General features: G+C 34.1%; 1 protein-coding gene across 1 annotated transcript in view; it reads right to left on the bottom strand.

Annotated features, from left to right (window-relative positions):
- Heatr5b (HEAT repeat containing 5B) overlaps window positions 1-15,806 on the bottom strand; it is an 81,842-nt gene that overhangs the window by 7,066 nt on the left and 58,970 nt on the right. The window contains exons 28-33 of the mRNA XM_046441644.2: window positions 14,872-15,109; window positions 13,602-13,853; window positions 12,584-12,711; window positions 8,829-8,973; window positions 8,094-8,360; window positions 6,456-6,680 (exon numbers count right to left, since the gene is read on the bottom strand). Of these exons, the coding sequence (XP_046297600.1) occupies window positions 6,456-6,680; window positions 8,094-8,360; window positions 8,829-8,973; window positions 12,584-12,711; window positions 13,602-13,853; window positions 14,872-15,109 (1,255 nt within the window). The remainder of the gene's footprint in view (window positions 1-6,455; window positions 6,681-8,093; window positions 8,361-8,828; window positions 8,974-12,583; window positions 12,712-13,601; window positions 13,854-14,871; window positions 15,110-15,806) is intronic.

Consider the following 15,806-nt stretch of genomic DNA (forward strand, 5'->3'; position numbering starts at 1 on the left):
AATTTAGGGTTGGGGCTGCAGCTCAGTGGTAGAGTGCCTACCTCACACGTGTGAGGCACTGGGTTCAATCCTCAGCACAACATAAAAAAATAAAATAAAAAATAAAGATATTGTAGGGCTGGGGCTGGGGCTTAGTGGTACAGTGTCTAGCACGTGCGAGGCACTGGATTTGATCCTCAGCACCACTTAAAAATAAAATAAGGATATTGTGTCCAACTACATTAAAAAATATATATATATATATATGGTACAGAATAGAGGACACAGAAACCAATCCACAAAACTACAACTATCTTATATTTGATAAAGGGGCTAAAAGCATGCAATGGAGGAAGGATAGCATCTTCAACAAATGGTGCTGGGAAAACTGGAAATCCATATGCAACAAAATGAAACTGAATCCCTTTCTCTCGCCATGCACAAAAGTGAATTCAAAATGGATCAAGGAGCTTGATATCAAATCAGAGACACGCCCTCTGATAGAAGAAAAAGTTGGCTACGATCTACAGTCGGTGGGGTCGGGCTCCAAATTCCTCAATAGGACACCCATAGCACAAAAGTTAATAACTAGAATCAACAAATGGGACTTACTCAAACTAAAAAGTTTTTTCTCAGCAAAAGAAACAATAAGAGAGGTAAATAGGGAGCCTACACCCTGGGAACAAATCTTTACTCCTCACACTTCAGATAGAGCCCTAATATCCAGAGTATACAAAGAACTCAAAAAATTAGACAATAAGAGAACAAACAACCCAATCAACAAATGGGCCAAGGACCTGAACAGACACTTCTCAGAGGAGGACATACAGTCAATCAACAAGTACATGAAAAAATGCTCAGCATCTCTAGCTGTCAGAGAAATGCAAATCAAAACCACCCTAAGATACCATCTCACTCCAGTTAGATTGGCAGCCATTACGAAGTCAAACAACAACAAGTGCTGGCGAGGATGTGGGGAAAAGGGTACACTTGTACATTGCTGGTGGGACTGCAAATTGGTGCAGCCAATTTGGAAAGCAGTATGGAGATTTCTTGGAAAGCTGGGAATGGAGCCACCATTTGACCCAGCTATTCCCCTTCTCGGTCTATTCCCTAAAGACCTAAAAAGAGCATGCTACAGGGACACTGCTACATCGATGTTCATAGCAGCACAATTCACAATAGCAAGACTGTGGAACCAACCTAGATGCCCTTCAATAGATGAATGGATAAAAAAAATGTGGCATTTATACACAATGGAGTATTACTCTGCATTAAAAAATGACAAAATCATAGAATTTGCAGGGAAATGGATGGCATTAGAGCAGATTATGCTAAGTGAAGCTAGCCAATCCCTAAAAAACAAATGCCAAATGTCTTCTTTGATATAAGGAGAGTAACTAAGAACAGAGTAGGGTCGAAGAGCATGAGAAGAAGATTAACATTAAACAGGGATGAGAGGTGGGAGGGAAAGGGAGAGAGAAGGGAAATTGCATGGAAATGGAAGGAGACCCTCAGAGTTATACAAAAGTACATACAAGAGGAAGTGAGGGGAAAGGGAAAAATAATACAAGGGGGACAAATGAATGTCAGTAGAGGGGGCAGAGAGAGAAGAGGGGAGGGGAGGAGAGGGGAGGGGGGATAGTAGAGGATAGGAAAGGCAGCAGAACACAACAGACACTAGTATGGCAATATGTAAATCAATGGATGTGTAACTGATGTGATTCTGCAATCTGTACATGGGGTAAAAATGGGAGCTCATAACCCACTTGAATCAAAGTGTGAAATATGATATATCAAGAACTATGTAATGTTTTGAACAACCAACAATAAAAAATTTAAAAAAAAAACAAAGATATAAGCTTATAATTATCTTGTGCCCTGACTTCCCCTGCAGGCCAGTGTGGCAAAGAGAATAATCGTTAATATAATGGAGACTGACAGTAAACTACCTGGTGTCTATAAAAAAAAAAAAAAGAAAAGAAATTTGAATAAAAGAATAAACCATAAATTTACTGATATAAAAAATATATTGAAGGTTTGAGGAACAATGGGATATTTACATCATTTCAAAATTCCTCCCTATAAAATACTTATCAATAATAAAGGAGAAAGAATAACTGTATATTAGAGAAGCCTGGCAGACCCCTTTCCCATCAGGCAATCACTGAATTTCAGTAAGGGGGAAACTGAAATCAGGTACCACCTGATAGGATGCAGTGAGAACACAGCATTATTTCTGTGATAGTCCAACTGAATATATAGAACCCAAATTCAGTCACAGAAACATGAGGCAAACCACAGACAGGCACTCCACAAATGGTCTACAATCTGCACAGAGTTAAGAAACTGGAGAAAAGTCTGAGGAACACTTCTATGCAGAGAAGACTACAGGATATGATCACTGAATGCCCAGCATGGTTCTGAAAGGCCCCATGGGCTGGGAAGGACATTGAGTGGAGCCCAAGGATCAAAGAGCAGCAGTGTGTCGCCAATGTAATCCCTGACTTTGGTGGCTATTTGGGGATTATGAAGAAAAATGTCCTTGTAAGAAGAAACACATACACAAGTACAGGAATTTAGAACATTAGTTGGCATCTTAGCTTTCAAATGATTACAAAAAGATAAATTCTTTCTACTATAAACTGATTATTTTTTTAATCCCAATAATGGGATATTATTCAGCCTTAAAAAGGAAGGATGACACATACAATAATATGACATATAATACAACATGGATGAACCCTGAAGCTACTAGCTAAGTGAAATAAGCCAGACACAAAAGAACAAGCACTATACAATTCAAACTATGTGTGGTACCCAGAGCAGTCACATTCATAAATAGGAAAGAATGGTGGTTGCCAGGGCTGGGGGAAAGGAAGAATGGGGAGTTATTGATTAATAAGTGAAGAATCTCAATTTGGGATTATGGAATGTTGTGGAGATAATATTGGAAAACACTGTGCATCTACTTAATGTCACTGAACTGTGTACCTAAAATGATTAAACTGTTAAAAATGTTAAAAAAAAAAAAATATATATATATATATATATATATATATATAGACAGATAGATAGATAGATAGATAGATTCTGGATATGCTCACCAAAATTAAAACTACTTATAACAAATTCTTAACCATTTCTTCTTCCTGATATTCCTATTTATCTATCAATCTGCACATACATTCATATATGAGGCACTTAATCTTTTTAAGTTTGTTAAAATCTATGTTAAGAAGCAAAAAATTAACACTTTATAAAGCTAAAATAATTTCAGTTACATTAATATAACTAAAGTTTTTCCCTTATACATAATTTTTTTAAAAATCACATTCTAAATAACTGTACATTATTCAAAATATAAAAAGCATATGGAAAAGAAAATAAAACTTGTAATTCTACCATCCAGTGACAGTTTAGATTTAATTTCTAGGTTTTGACTTAATTTCTTCTGGTCTAAGTTAATATTTTATATATATATATATATATATATATATATATATATATATATATATATATATACTTAAAAATATGATATGTAACAGATAAAATGGACATATAATCCAAACTAATATATTGTCATGAATAATTTTTCCCACTGACAAATATATTTATCACACATTTTATTATTGTAAAATAAATGTATTGATGATTTAAATAATCTTGAATTTAATTTTTTAATTAACAAGGCCAAAGAATATGCATTCTGTGTGTGTGGTACTATGGATTAAATTTAGTGCCTCATTCATGCTAATCAAGTGTTCTACCACTGAGCTACATATAGCCCCAAGTATGCATTTTCTTTCTTTCTTCTTTTTTTAATTGGTATTGGGAATTGAAACTACTTTATCACTGAGCTACATCCCCATTCCTTTTTTTTTTTTTTTTTGGTACTGGGGATTGAACCCAGAGCCTTATGCATGCAAGGCAAGCACTCTACCAACTGGGCTATATCCTTGCCCCACCCCCCTCGCATTCCTTTTTATTTCTTATTTTGAGATGGGGTCTTGCTAAATTGCTGAGGGTCTCATTAAGTTGCTGAGGCTGGCTTTGAATTGCAATACTCCTGCCTTAGCTTCCTGAGTCACTGGGATTATCGGTGTGCTGCACATGGCTCCAAGTATGCATTCTTCTTCTTTTGTTTTTGTTTTTTGTACCAAGTATTGAACCCAAGAGTACTTAACCATTGAGCCATGTTTTCAGCCCTTTTAAATTTTTATTTTGAGACAGGGTCTCACTAGGTTGCTTTTAACCTTGCTAAATTGCTGAGGCTGGCTTCAAATCTTCAATCCTCCTCCCTTGGCCTCCTCAATGACTGACTGGGATTATAGGTATGTGCCACCACACCTGGCTTTCTTAAAGGCTCGTTATACATCCTGCAGAATTAGTCCCTGAAAATTTAAACCAGTTTAAATTCTCTTCAGCAAAGTATAAAAATGTTTGGTAATAATTTCAGCTGAACATAGTCACATTTTTCCAAAAGTCATTTTACAAGTAAAAAATTACATTAGTGTTTTGTATTCTTTTATGTATTCTTTTACCCATTAATGTGGCTGATTTTTTTTTCATAATTTGTTTGGCACTGAGAATTGAACCCAGGAGCGCTTAAGCACTGAGCCACATCCCCAGTCCTTTTTATTTTAAAATCTGAGACAGGGTCTCACTAAGCTGCTCGGGGCCTCACTAAGTCACTGAAGCTGGTCTCAAACTGGCAATCCTGTGTTAGCCTCTCTAGTCATTGGGATTACAGGCGTGCACCACCACTTTTAACTAATGTGCCTTCTTTCCTTTGTTCTTTCTTCTATTGGTTATTAATTCTCTTATAAGACCTCTTTATTTGTTAATAGAATAAACAGTGACATGGATATTATTATTAGTTTTTCAGATACCTTTCAATGTAAGATGCTTTGATGTCTACATAGGCCAATATATCAGTCTATGTATATGTATATTTCCTCTGCAGTATCTCTCACTGACTTATAGTTAGTTAGTCTTTTGCCATTCTGCCACAAAAAGGTCATCTGTATTTTCTTTGTTTTCTTATTTTAAACATTTTATATTACCATTTAAATTTATCTCTTGTCTATTTAAAATCAAGATATAAGATGAAGGGCTAATGAGAATTTATTTCTCAAACAGTTAATTGGTACACCCATTTGAAGAATAATGAATGAATGATCTTTATTGCTTATTTTACTCTTATGAGGATACATGTGTCTTCTATGGAAATCTCTTCTGTTCTACTGTCCCATCCACTGATTCCTGGGCTACTAAACATTTTTAAATGATGTGGAAGTTTTTTATTAGGCAACATGACAAATCTTTCCTTATTATTCTTTTTTTTAGTTCTTCTACATTTTCTTTATAGCCAAAAAAGAAAAACTTGAGAGAAAAAGCCAAACACAGAAGAAAACGGACAAAAATATGACTAAGGATTTCCCTCCAAATGAAACACAAACATGAAAAATACTTATATTCATTAGGAAAATGAGAAGTAACAATTAAAACAACATGATAGGACATATTAGCCATCATATAACAAAATTTGGAAACCAAATAATACCAAGTATTGGTCAGGATATAGGGAAACAAAGATCATCTTATGCTGCTGATGTGAGTGTAAATTCATTTGGCTACTTTGGAGAACAATTTGGCGATGTCTGATAAAATGGAAGTTAATATATGCCATCAATTCCCTTTATAGATATATACCCTAGAAAATTTCTCACAGCACACATGCAAAAGAAATCCATGATGTTTGCTAAAGCAACTTTTTTAATTGGGAGAAACTAGAAACAGAAAAAATATCCTTTGACAGGAATGAATAATTGAACAAATAAATGTGATGTAAAGCTACATAGAAGTTAAGAATGAACGAAGGTTTTATTTATCTACATTAATAGAACCAAAAATTAATTACAGAGGGAAAAAAAGTAGAATGGGATATTATAACATTACTTATGTAAATTAAATAGTACAAAAATATATATTATTCATGGTTACTTATCTCACTTTCTATATAATGCATATATATAAACTAAGTATATTTGTTAAAATAATTGATACATATTAACATAGAAAATACAATTTATAATAAGGAAATTTCAAGAATAAAATATATCAATACCAAGATTATGGTTCCATTTGGGGTACACTGAAATAGTGACAGATACTTGAATTTCTTTCCAATTTTATATCAATTATACTAACACATGTCAATTCTGGGTATATATTGTATCTTTTTTTTTAAACTTTCCAGTATGTATGAAAGTTCTAAGACAAAGATATTTAAAGTCAATAATTCAGACAGAGTTATTGAAACTTCAAATCCAAAAAAATGTGACTAATGCACCTCTCTGAGTTAATTCAATGTTATACAGCAATTTTCTGATGATTACTTAAATAATTAATTAATTAGGGAACAGATAGATATCTGAACAGATCAAAATTTTTAAAAAACTCTGACAGGTTACCTGGTTGTGAATATTCCAGGATACATGCAAGAGTGCTACGAATTAGAGCTGTCCACTGTTTTTGAGTTTCCTCAGTTTTGGCCATTGAAAGTGTCACAATACTTTTAATCCCTTGAAGAGCTGCACTGACTGGTAGAGGAACCTGATTGTCTGCAGACTTTATTGCTGTGTCTTTTAATATTCTTGCAATTAAGAACAGAATTGTGGGCAGGATTGTCATACATCCTAAAATAAAAACAAATCAGATTACCTCATAATTACTCAATGCCACTGTAGGCGTTTCCATTCCTTATTTTTTTTTTACAATTAATTATGTTTGTCTTTTTTTTTTTTTCCCCTCTTCCTTTAGACAGGGTCTCACTGTGTTTCTCTGGCTGGCCCCACATCCCTAGGCTAAAGTGATCCTTCTGCCTCAGCCTTTGGAGTAGCTGGGACTAGAGTGCATGCCACCATGCCTGGCTGACTATGGTTTCATATTATTTATTTTCTTTGTTTTTATATAAAATTTGCTACATTACTTTTACTATAATTCAATGTTTGAAAAAGAACATAAGAAATTGCCATGTTATTTTAGAGACGAGAGAACTGATATTTTCTTTTTCCAACCCAGCCATTTTATTACTGCTAATATTTCACCTATTTAGTAGTCCATGCCCTTCATAATGAAAATGAGAAAGGAAGATAGAAAAACAGAAGGAGAATATCATATACTTTGAGAAGCATCTAAGTTACCTGATGAATCTTATTAGTAATTCTAAAATATATAATTAACCTTCAGTGTACGAAAGCCAGCCTAATCAAGCCAGGAAAATGAGAAGACTACTAAGCAAAGAAGAAATTATAGGATCCCAGAATTTGTGGATAAAAATTCAACCATGGTGGCGGGGGTGGAGGAGCCTGGGGTTGTGGCTCAGTGGTTGAACGTGTGCCTAACACGTGCGAGGCGCTGGGTTTCATCCTCAGCACCACATAAAAATAAATAAAAGGTATTGTGTCCAACTACAACTAACAACAACAACAACAAAAAATCAACCATCCACTTAACAAAAGAATCCCTTCACTATTCTTATAGGCAGCTTCTTACAAAACTCCAAGGAGAGAAAGTCATTCTTTTTACACATGTAGGGTAACTGTAAGAATCAAAAAATTGTCCCTTGGTTATACTGAAATTTACCAGTATGTTTACTAATAATTATTTTTACTTTCCAGCAAAACAAGGAAAGTTTGCTTCCATACAACAGTTCTTCAATATCTATTATATTTACTAGTCATGATTTCTTTAGATACTCCTTAGAGTTGGCTGTCACTCTCCTCTGAAATTCTTTAGCTTTTCAATGTTGCTCATGAATGTCAACCAGATTAGAAAATAATGAGCTTTGTAATTCTACCTTATTATCTTCCCCAGTCTGCAGTTCTGTCTTGTTTGAAACATATCTGAAAAGACAGCTTAGGTCTTTCGTTTTTTGAATCTTTAATCTTTATAGGATCTTAAAAGTACATAAACCTTTTTAAAAGACTGACCTCTCATTTCACACTTGAGATTTAAGAGAAAAATAAATTATAAGTGTTTAAAATTCAAGACAAGACTACTTTCACTACTGCATATAATGCATTTCGAAATACTGATCAATACTGTACCAGCAGGTGAACAAAGGGACGGTAAATCAGAGAGAATGGTGACTGTGGCTGCCACCAGACGAGCACTTTCTTCTGACAGCCGGGTTTTAGTGGCTATGTGACTTGGAGAGTCTGACATCTTGGTACTCAGATGTGGCATATGCCGAACTAAAATGAACATCAATAACTCCATAGTTGCAAACACAAGAGATTTTCCAGGAATGAGGCCACCACTGTCACCTCCTTCTCCTAATACTGGACAGGACTCCTTTTCCATGTCATCTTCATCTTAGATAAAAAATACTTTTGGTGAAATTTTCAGCAAAAAATTGAAAATGACATATAAAACATCACAATAAATACCTTTAAGAAATTCCTTCAAAAGGATTTACAAGTAAATGCCTAAATAATGCTACATGTCTTTCTTAGTATAACTCTCTGCCTTACTAGAATTTTGTGTATTAACTTTTTTAAACTGATGGATAGCTATTTTTTACTTGGAAAATATTAGGTATTTATTTCCTAATAAAAATAACACATATGCTAGGTTGAACTATGTGAAGTTGACATTTTGGGAGGGGAAAAATGATCAGCTATCAGCAATTTCATTTGGTCCTTTCTAATGAAAACAAAATCAGTTTCAAATTTTCTAAATGTATGATCATTCTTTAAATCATAAACCTCCTGGCATTACTACTTTAAAAATTAGAGTGCAAATAAGGTTTACTTTAAGTTAGTGTGATTTACAGTGCTTACTTAGAGTATTTCTTTTTTCCTGCAAATAATCCTGAGCAGCTCTTACTATCTGTTGTACAACTCCAGTAACCAACAACTGGATGGATGGTGGGTTCCAGGTCAAAAGGAGACGATGCAAAACACTCAGCAACTCAACACCAATCAGCTATTATAAATTGAATCAAATAAATTGAATTAATTTTAATTTTAAAGAATAAATGTATATTATTAAAAGCTGAGAAAACATACATATGAAAACAAAGTATTTTGCAATTAATATTAACATAGAGGACTGTGTAACAAATAAGAATATTAACAATCTTGGGAAATGGTCACATTTCATTCTAACAGATTTTTAAGCAATAGATGTCTTGAATATTTAAGCTGAATTATTCTCCCACAGGTTAAAAAAAATACTTGAGTTAAACATTATTGTTAGAGTTTAGTGCCCTTAAACCAAATCTAAGCTGAGTACCTGAGAGTTGTGTGCCACAGACAACAGGAATTTTTGGCGAGTCCCTCCTCTATTCACCTCAGCAACGATTACAAACTTTCACTTTCAGCTTTCACAGGTAATCTGCCCAATGAGTCTGCCTCAAATTTCAAAGTCAGAGAAAGCTCAATGGCAAATAAAGTACCTTTACCTCTTCCCTTAATGTTTCCACTTTATCTAATGCCCAGCTTCTTTTCCAAGTTGATTCATCTTTCCTCATGTGATCCCACCGTTCCCATCCTAGTTGACTTCCCAGGGATTCTTCAAAGATTTCAATCATATCTCATATGTCTTCAACCTCCCTGTCTAGTTAAGACTATTCTCCTCAATATAAGGAAAATGTTCAATTCTTTCTTATCTAAAGCTCCCAAAGTCTCTTAGACCCTTTTATCTACCCACATGCCTCCTCTGTCTTACTCCTTCCTTTCCCAGCCTAGATGTTTCCACTTCATTTACTTTCTCATTCACCCCCACTGATCTTCTACAATCTGGCTTTTACCAACCCAAGAAAATCCTCTGCAGAAGGTCTCTAATAACCTCCTCTGGACCCTTTTCTTTCCTCATTTATGTACTGTTTCTTTAGATGTTATAATCTGCATTCTTTTTTTTTGGTACCGGGAATTGAACCCAGGGGTGCTTAACCACTGAACCACATCCCCAGCCTCCTTTTTTGTTTTGTTTTGTTTTCATTTTGAGATAGGGTCTTACTAAGATGTGTAGGGCCTCACTTAATTTCTGAGGCTGGCTTTGAACTTGTGATCCTCCTACCTCAGCCTTTAGAGTCACTGGGATTACAGGCATTAGCCACCACTCCTGGCCTCATCTGCCTTTCTTGAAATTTCTCCCTTATCTTTGATAAACTGTTTCTGTTTTGGTTTTTCTCTTACCACTCTAGTGGTCTCCAATGCTGATTTATTTCCTTCCTCTCAATCCTTAAATGCTATTTATCCTCAAGGCTTCAATCTTGGTCCTCTTTTCTTCCTCCTTTAATCAGTTTTCCTAGACTAGTATATTATTTCTCTGAAATTATAAAGAGTCACTTAATTGGTCTCCCTGCCTCCCTTCTTGTCTCACAAACAACCGTCTACAAGATTGATAGCATGTTCCTTCTGAAACAAAAAAATCAATCATGTCATTCCTTTATTTAAATATTGTTAATTACTTCCCATCAACTTCAGGATAGAGTCAAAATTCTCTCATATGCTATAAAGAAATCTTCATGATTTGGTCTTTACCCTGTTGTCCAGCCTCATCTAATAACCTCTACATTTTGCATTCACAGAAACCATACTAAATGACTACAGTGTCCCTGAACTTCTCCTGTTTTCTCATGCTTCCTTAGTTTTTGCTACTTTATTCTTAGAGAACCCAATCCTTTTCTTTGGCCTCGATAATTCCTCTGTAACTGAACGGATAAAGAAAATTCAATGTGGTATATATACACAATGGAATATTATTCAGCCACAAAGAAGAATGAAATTATTGCATTTGCTGGTAAATGGATGGGACTGGAGAATATCATGCTAAGTGAAATAAGCCAGTCCCAAAGACCTAAAGGCCAAATGTTCTCCCTGATATGTGGATGGTAACCCACTACAAGGGAGGGTAGGGAGAGGAAGAACAGAAGTTCATTGGATTAGACAAAGGGGAATGAAGGGAAAGGAGTGGGGATGGGAATAGGAAAGACAGTGAAAGTTATAAATTGGACATAACTTTCCTAGGTTCATAAATGAATACATGACCAGTATAACTCTACATCATATACAACCACAAGAATGATATCCTAATTAGAATAAGTAATATTCCATGTATGTATAATATGTCACGTATGTCTAAAAAGAACAACTAATAAATAAATAAATAAATAAATAAATAAAATTCCTCTGTAAGATTTGATTCAACCATTGTCTTTCCTGAGAAGATATCCTTCGAAGGACAGTTCCTATTCTCAGTACACCTTATATGCAAGAACAAATTACATATTACATGATAGTTATCCCTTAATCCAGAGGCTGTAACATTACGTTTGATTATCTATAGTTGCAAACTGGGTCTGAGGCAGAACAGAAACAGAGTGACAGCAGCTAGGTGAATAAATACAACATGAATCTGCACTCTGACAATGTTGAAATTACAGGACCCAACTTTTTTAAAAGTCCATTTTCCCCACTGTATAGCAATACTTAGATAAAATATAATTAAATCCAAAAAATAGCTGTGTAATATACTATATTAAAACCCAAATGCTCAAATTTAAATATAGTAGTCACTCTTCTTTCATAGATCAAATCTTATAGGTTTAACTATCTGAAAACGATCCTAATATTTATTGTATTAACTTGTAGTTCAAATTGTAGCACAGCTTGAGGCCACAGGGTTGGGGTTCAAACAAGAGTTAATCAGTGATTGAATCCTATACTCACACAGCATATGTTATGTTTAAGTTTTAGGTAGAATAAAATGCAAAACTAATTTTGACATCAAAAATTGGTATCAGGTTGGTATTTTATCTTTTTGTATTTTATTGGAAACTACCCAAGTGACACCATGTGGTAGTGGTGATGTCAAGAGACGAACTTTATTATAAAGATATAGAATTTCTAGTTACAAGGAATAACAAATCCAGTGGCAGCTTGGTTCTGTAATATGAATAAAGTTCCCTAGATGTTTCATACTGAAATTAGAAAAGGTGGTTCTTTAAATTGTGAATGAGCTATTGCCCACCTCCCAAATTTCATTAAATGAGAAAGAAAACTTTATCTAACATTCAAAAGTGGCATAATTTGGGGCTGGAGTTGTGGTTCAGTGGTACAATGCTTGCCTGGCATGTGTGAGGCCCTGGGTTCGTTCCTCAGCACCACACATAAATAAATAAAATAAATGATTCACTTACAACTAAAAAATATTTTTTTTAAAAAAGTGACATGATTTACTTAATGGCCTTGTAAGTTACTTTAGCCTTTTACTACTTCAATCATTTACTAACTCTGAAGTTACTGATGATGAACAAATCAAAGAAGCTATAATGATATCTATAGTCTACTGCTGCCTGGTCATCCAAGATTAAATACAGAGAAATCTTGAATACTTATTATATATTGTCTTTCACTAATATAATATACACTACTGTTATTAATTAATACAATATATATTTACTATCTGATAACATTATACTAATATAAATATAATTAAAACAAAGTATATAAATAGTTATTCATTTTAGAAATACACTGTACCTGATCTTCTGTAATATGGATCCCTTCATTTTAGAAATACACTGTACCTGATCTTCCGCAATATGGATCCGGGCACAAGGAGAATCCAGCAAGGTGTGCAAGGCCTGTAGACATGCAGTAACATGCTCCACAGGCTCCTCAGGTCTTGGGGAACAAAGAAACTGTATACTCACACCTGAAATACACAAAATAGAAATTGATAGAAAACACTTTATGTTGTATTGGCATCACATTTTTCCTCTATTTTTCGTACAGATTACTTTAACCTACATTTATTTGTTAAAGTATAGTTCAAAATGGTTTCTAAGCTAAGCAGTCAAACTGAACATAAAGTTGTAGCATTGCACTGATTAATATTCAAACTAACATTTCTATTTCTGGGACTTTTTAAAATTACAGTATATTAAAAGTAACTTTATGAACATTATAACATTACACTTTTCATTTAATAGTTGCCAAGAAATTTTATATACAAACCAAGTTTTTTAAATGGCAAGCTATAGAGGCCCAATAAATGTCATGGGTAAAAAGTGCTATTAATGCGCATGAGGTTAAGGTTTTGGAAATATTTCACATTTTCATTTATTGAATCTACTGATGAATTCTACAATTATACCTTTCAAATTGTGGTCCTTTTCCATCCCCAGAAAATATGAAATCACTAAAACCTTCATTAGAATGTATAAATTTTTAAACACTAAAACATCATCTAGAAAGTAATTGTAAATTAGGATTCTTTAAATTTTTAAACTTTTTTTCTTTATGGGATGATGGTTTGTTAAGTGCCAAGTATAAAGATAGTCTGTTGTAGAATAAAAAAATTAAATTTTTTTCTTGCAAATTATTTAGTATTGCTCTGTGAGTGAACATGACATCTACAATTTTTAAAGAGTAGTTTTAAATAATTTTTAGGCAAAAATTCAGCTAATTTATAAGATGAACTAAAAAATCCTTTTATGATTCTTTCTTTGAATTGTGCTGTACAAAATTTTCCCAAAGCATTAAAGTGAAAACTTGAATTTTCAAAAGTGATACATCTTGAAATATATTAATATGACACTCTACCTAAAATCAGATGCATTCGGTCTTTGTTAATTTCTGGCAAAGATTTAGCACTGGCTATTGCTCCTGATGCCTGGTTTAAACTGATGGATGCAGAACGTTTTTGTAAACCAGACACTGCTGCTTCTGTGGACTCTGCACACGTAAACCCTGTGCTATTTAACCAAAGTGCCACCGCATGAAGAATTGGGGCCCAGGAATTCCGATAATGAAGTCTAGCTGTATCAATAGTCTCAGGAGTATAAAATGCTCCACCTGTAAAACAATCAAATCAATTAAAAACATCACTTTCTATTACAAGTGTTCACTCATTTATGAATAACTAAACTTAAAAAACTACTTTTTTTAAATATTATTTTTTAGTTTTAGATGGATACAATATCTTTTTTAACCCAAAAGAGTCATCTGGCCAAAGAGTTTCTCCTCTCCCAACTAACCACTCTCTATAGCAATTTTCCTAAAACATAATTTTAAAGATTCTTTTTTGACAAGTGCCTGCCTCTCCCTCACTGATACCTGCTTTCCACCTTTTCCTGTCCAGGGTTGGCGCCATTCAGTAGCCATACCTTTTCCTATCCTGTCTTCATAGGATCTACCTCCTCACAGTCACCTCTCTTTCTACCATAACCAGGGAATTTGTTTCTTCTGTTTTTCTACTCTTCCTCTCCACCTTCTCCCACTACCAACACTGGGGATTTTCTCATCTCTCTTTGCCATAACAATGAATTCAGAAAGGAGAAAAAGGAGAAACTCCAGTACTGTTATCATTAATATATGGGAAGAAAAATGGGTTATTTGAAAAGGAATTGATAATACCTTTTCTAAACAGGAATAATGTTCATGATGATTTCCAAATAAATTCCAATAGGAAAACAAACTAGAGTACAAACCAACAACTTGCAAAAAAGACTTTAGGAACATAATTCATTAGCAGAGTAGGATTTATATGAAAGAGTATACATGGACGAGTAAAGCAGTATTCTTCACCATGGTTATGCATAATGACTTGTTATCCATAGTTATTTCAAGTAATCTTGCACATAATACAGCTAAAACAGTGATTAAAACTTTTGCTTCAGCTAACAAAAGTTTTTTGCAGTAAAAATCTCGAATCCATAAATGCAATAAGAAAACATGTTCTAAGAAACAACATCAAGTTTAAGTCCACAAGAATTTAGGACATTGTTATTACTAGTGCTAGTTTCTACCAAGTTCATTTTGTTTAATTATTAAACTGAACTTTATAAAGGCAAACTGTGAATACAATACTTACCATCTGGGGGAAGCTGACTAGAAAATTCTGCTGGTAAAGTCAAAAGAGCATAGTCTTTCAAGGCTGCCAACCACAGGCGGCTAAGTGTTGGCAGTTCGGGTTGTACCAGTGTTATTAAACTGTCTGGTGGTAGTTCATCTATGGTACCATAGTCATCCTCATCATCATCAGTATTCTTCATTGCTCTTTTTGGTTTTGACTCTGCTTCCTTTTTAATATTCATAGCAACCACATATACCTAGTAATATATTCACAAGGTGACAATAACAAGGCTTAAGATAAAAATCACATATTTTAAGTTGCTGTAATTGTACAGTTGAATTATCAAAGGTAAATGGGTATAGTGGCTGGGGTTGCTCAGTGGTAAGAGTGCTCACCTATATGTGTGGGGCCCTGGGTTCAATCCTCAGCACCACATACAAATAAATAAAATAAAGGTATTGTATCCACCTACAACTAAAAACATATTTTTTTAAAAGAGGTAAATGGGTATAGATATTAAGAGATTGCAATAACCAAAAAAGAGTAATTGCCTCTGCTTTGGAAGCAATTTTTTAAAGCTGATCAGGCTTCTGACTATTCTTCTCACAGCCTAGTCCTGGAGTAGGCTTTTCTTGGGTTCCCTTGTTCTTCTTTACAAAGCCTCCTTTTTTTTTTTTTTTTTTGGCCATGGGGTATAACTTCCTGTTTACTGCCTACACTTTCCTAGACTTATAAGACGTAATCAGACAGCATTCAAAGAGAAAGGTTGAAAATAGGGAGGTGGCCAAAGAAAGGATTTCCATAAATATTCTCCTAAACTCCCTCTTACACAGTTCTTAAATGATATTTAGCAATCTAGCAATTACAACAGATAGCTGAGCTAAAAATATAATTTACTCGTCACATATATTATCTGTAGTCTTTCTCTCTAGTTTGTGAACCAGAATGGCATA

Source organism: Marmota monax, unplaced genomic scaffold (genome assembly GCF_021218885.2).
Source record: "Marmota monax isolate L192 unplaced genomic scaffold, Marmota_monax_Labrador192_F-V1.1 WCK01_AAM20220418_F8-fsc00010, whole genome shotgun sequence".
Classification (NCBI taxonomy): domain Eukaryota; kingdom Metazoa; phylum Chordata; class Mammalia; order Rodentia; family Sciuridae; genus Marmota; species Marmota monax.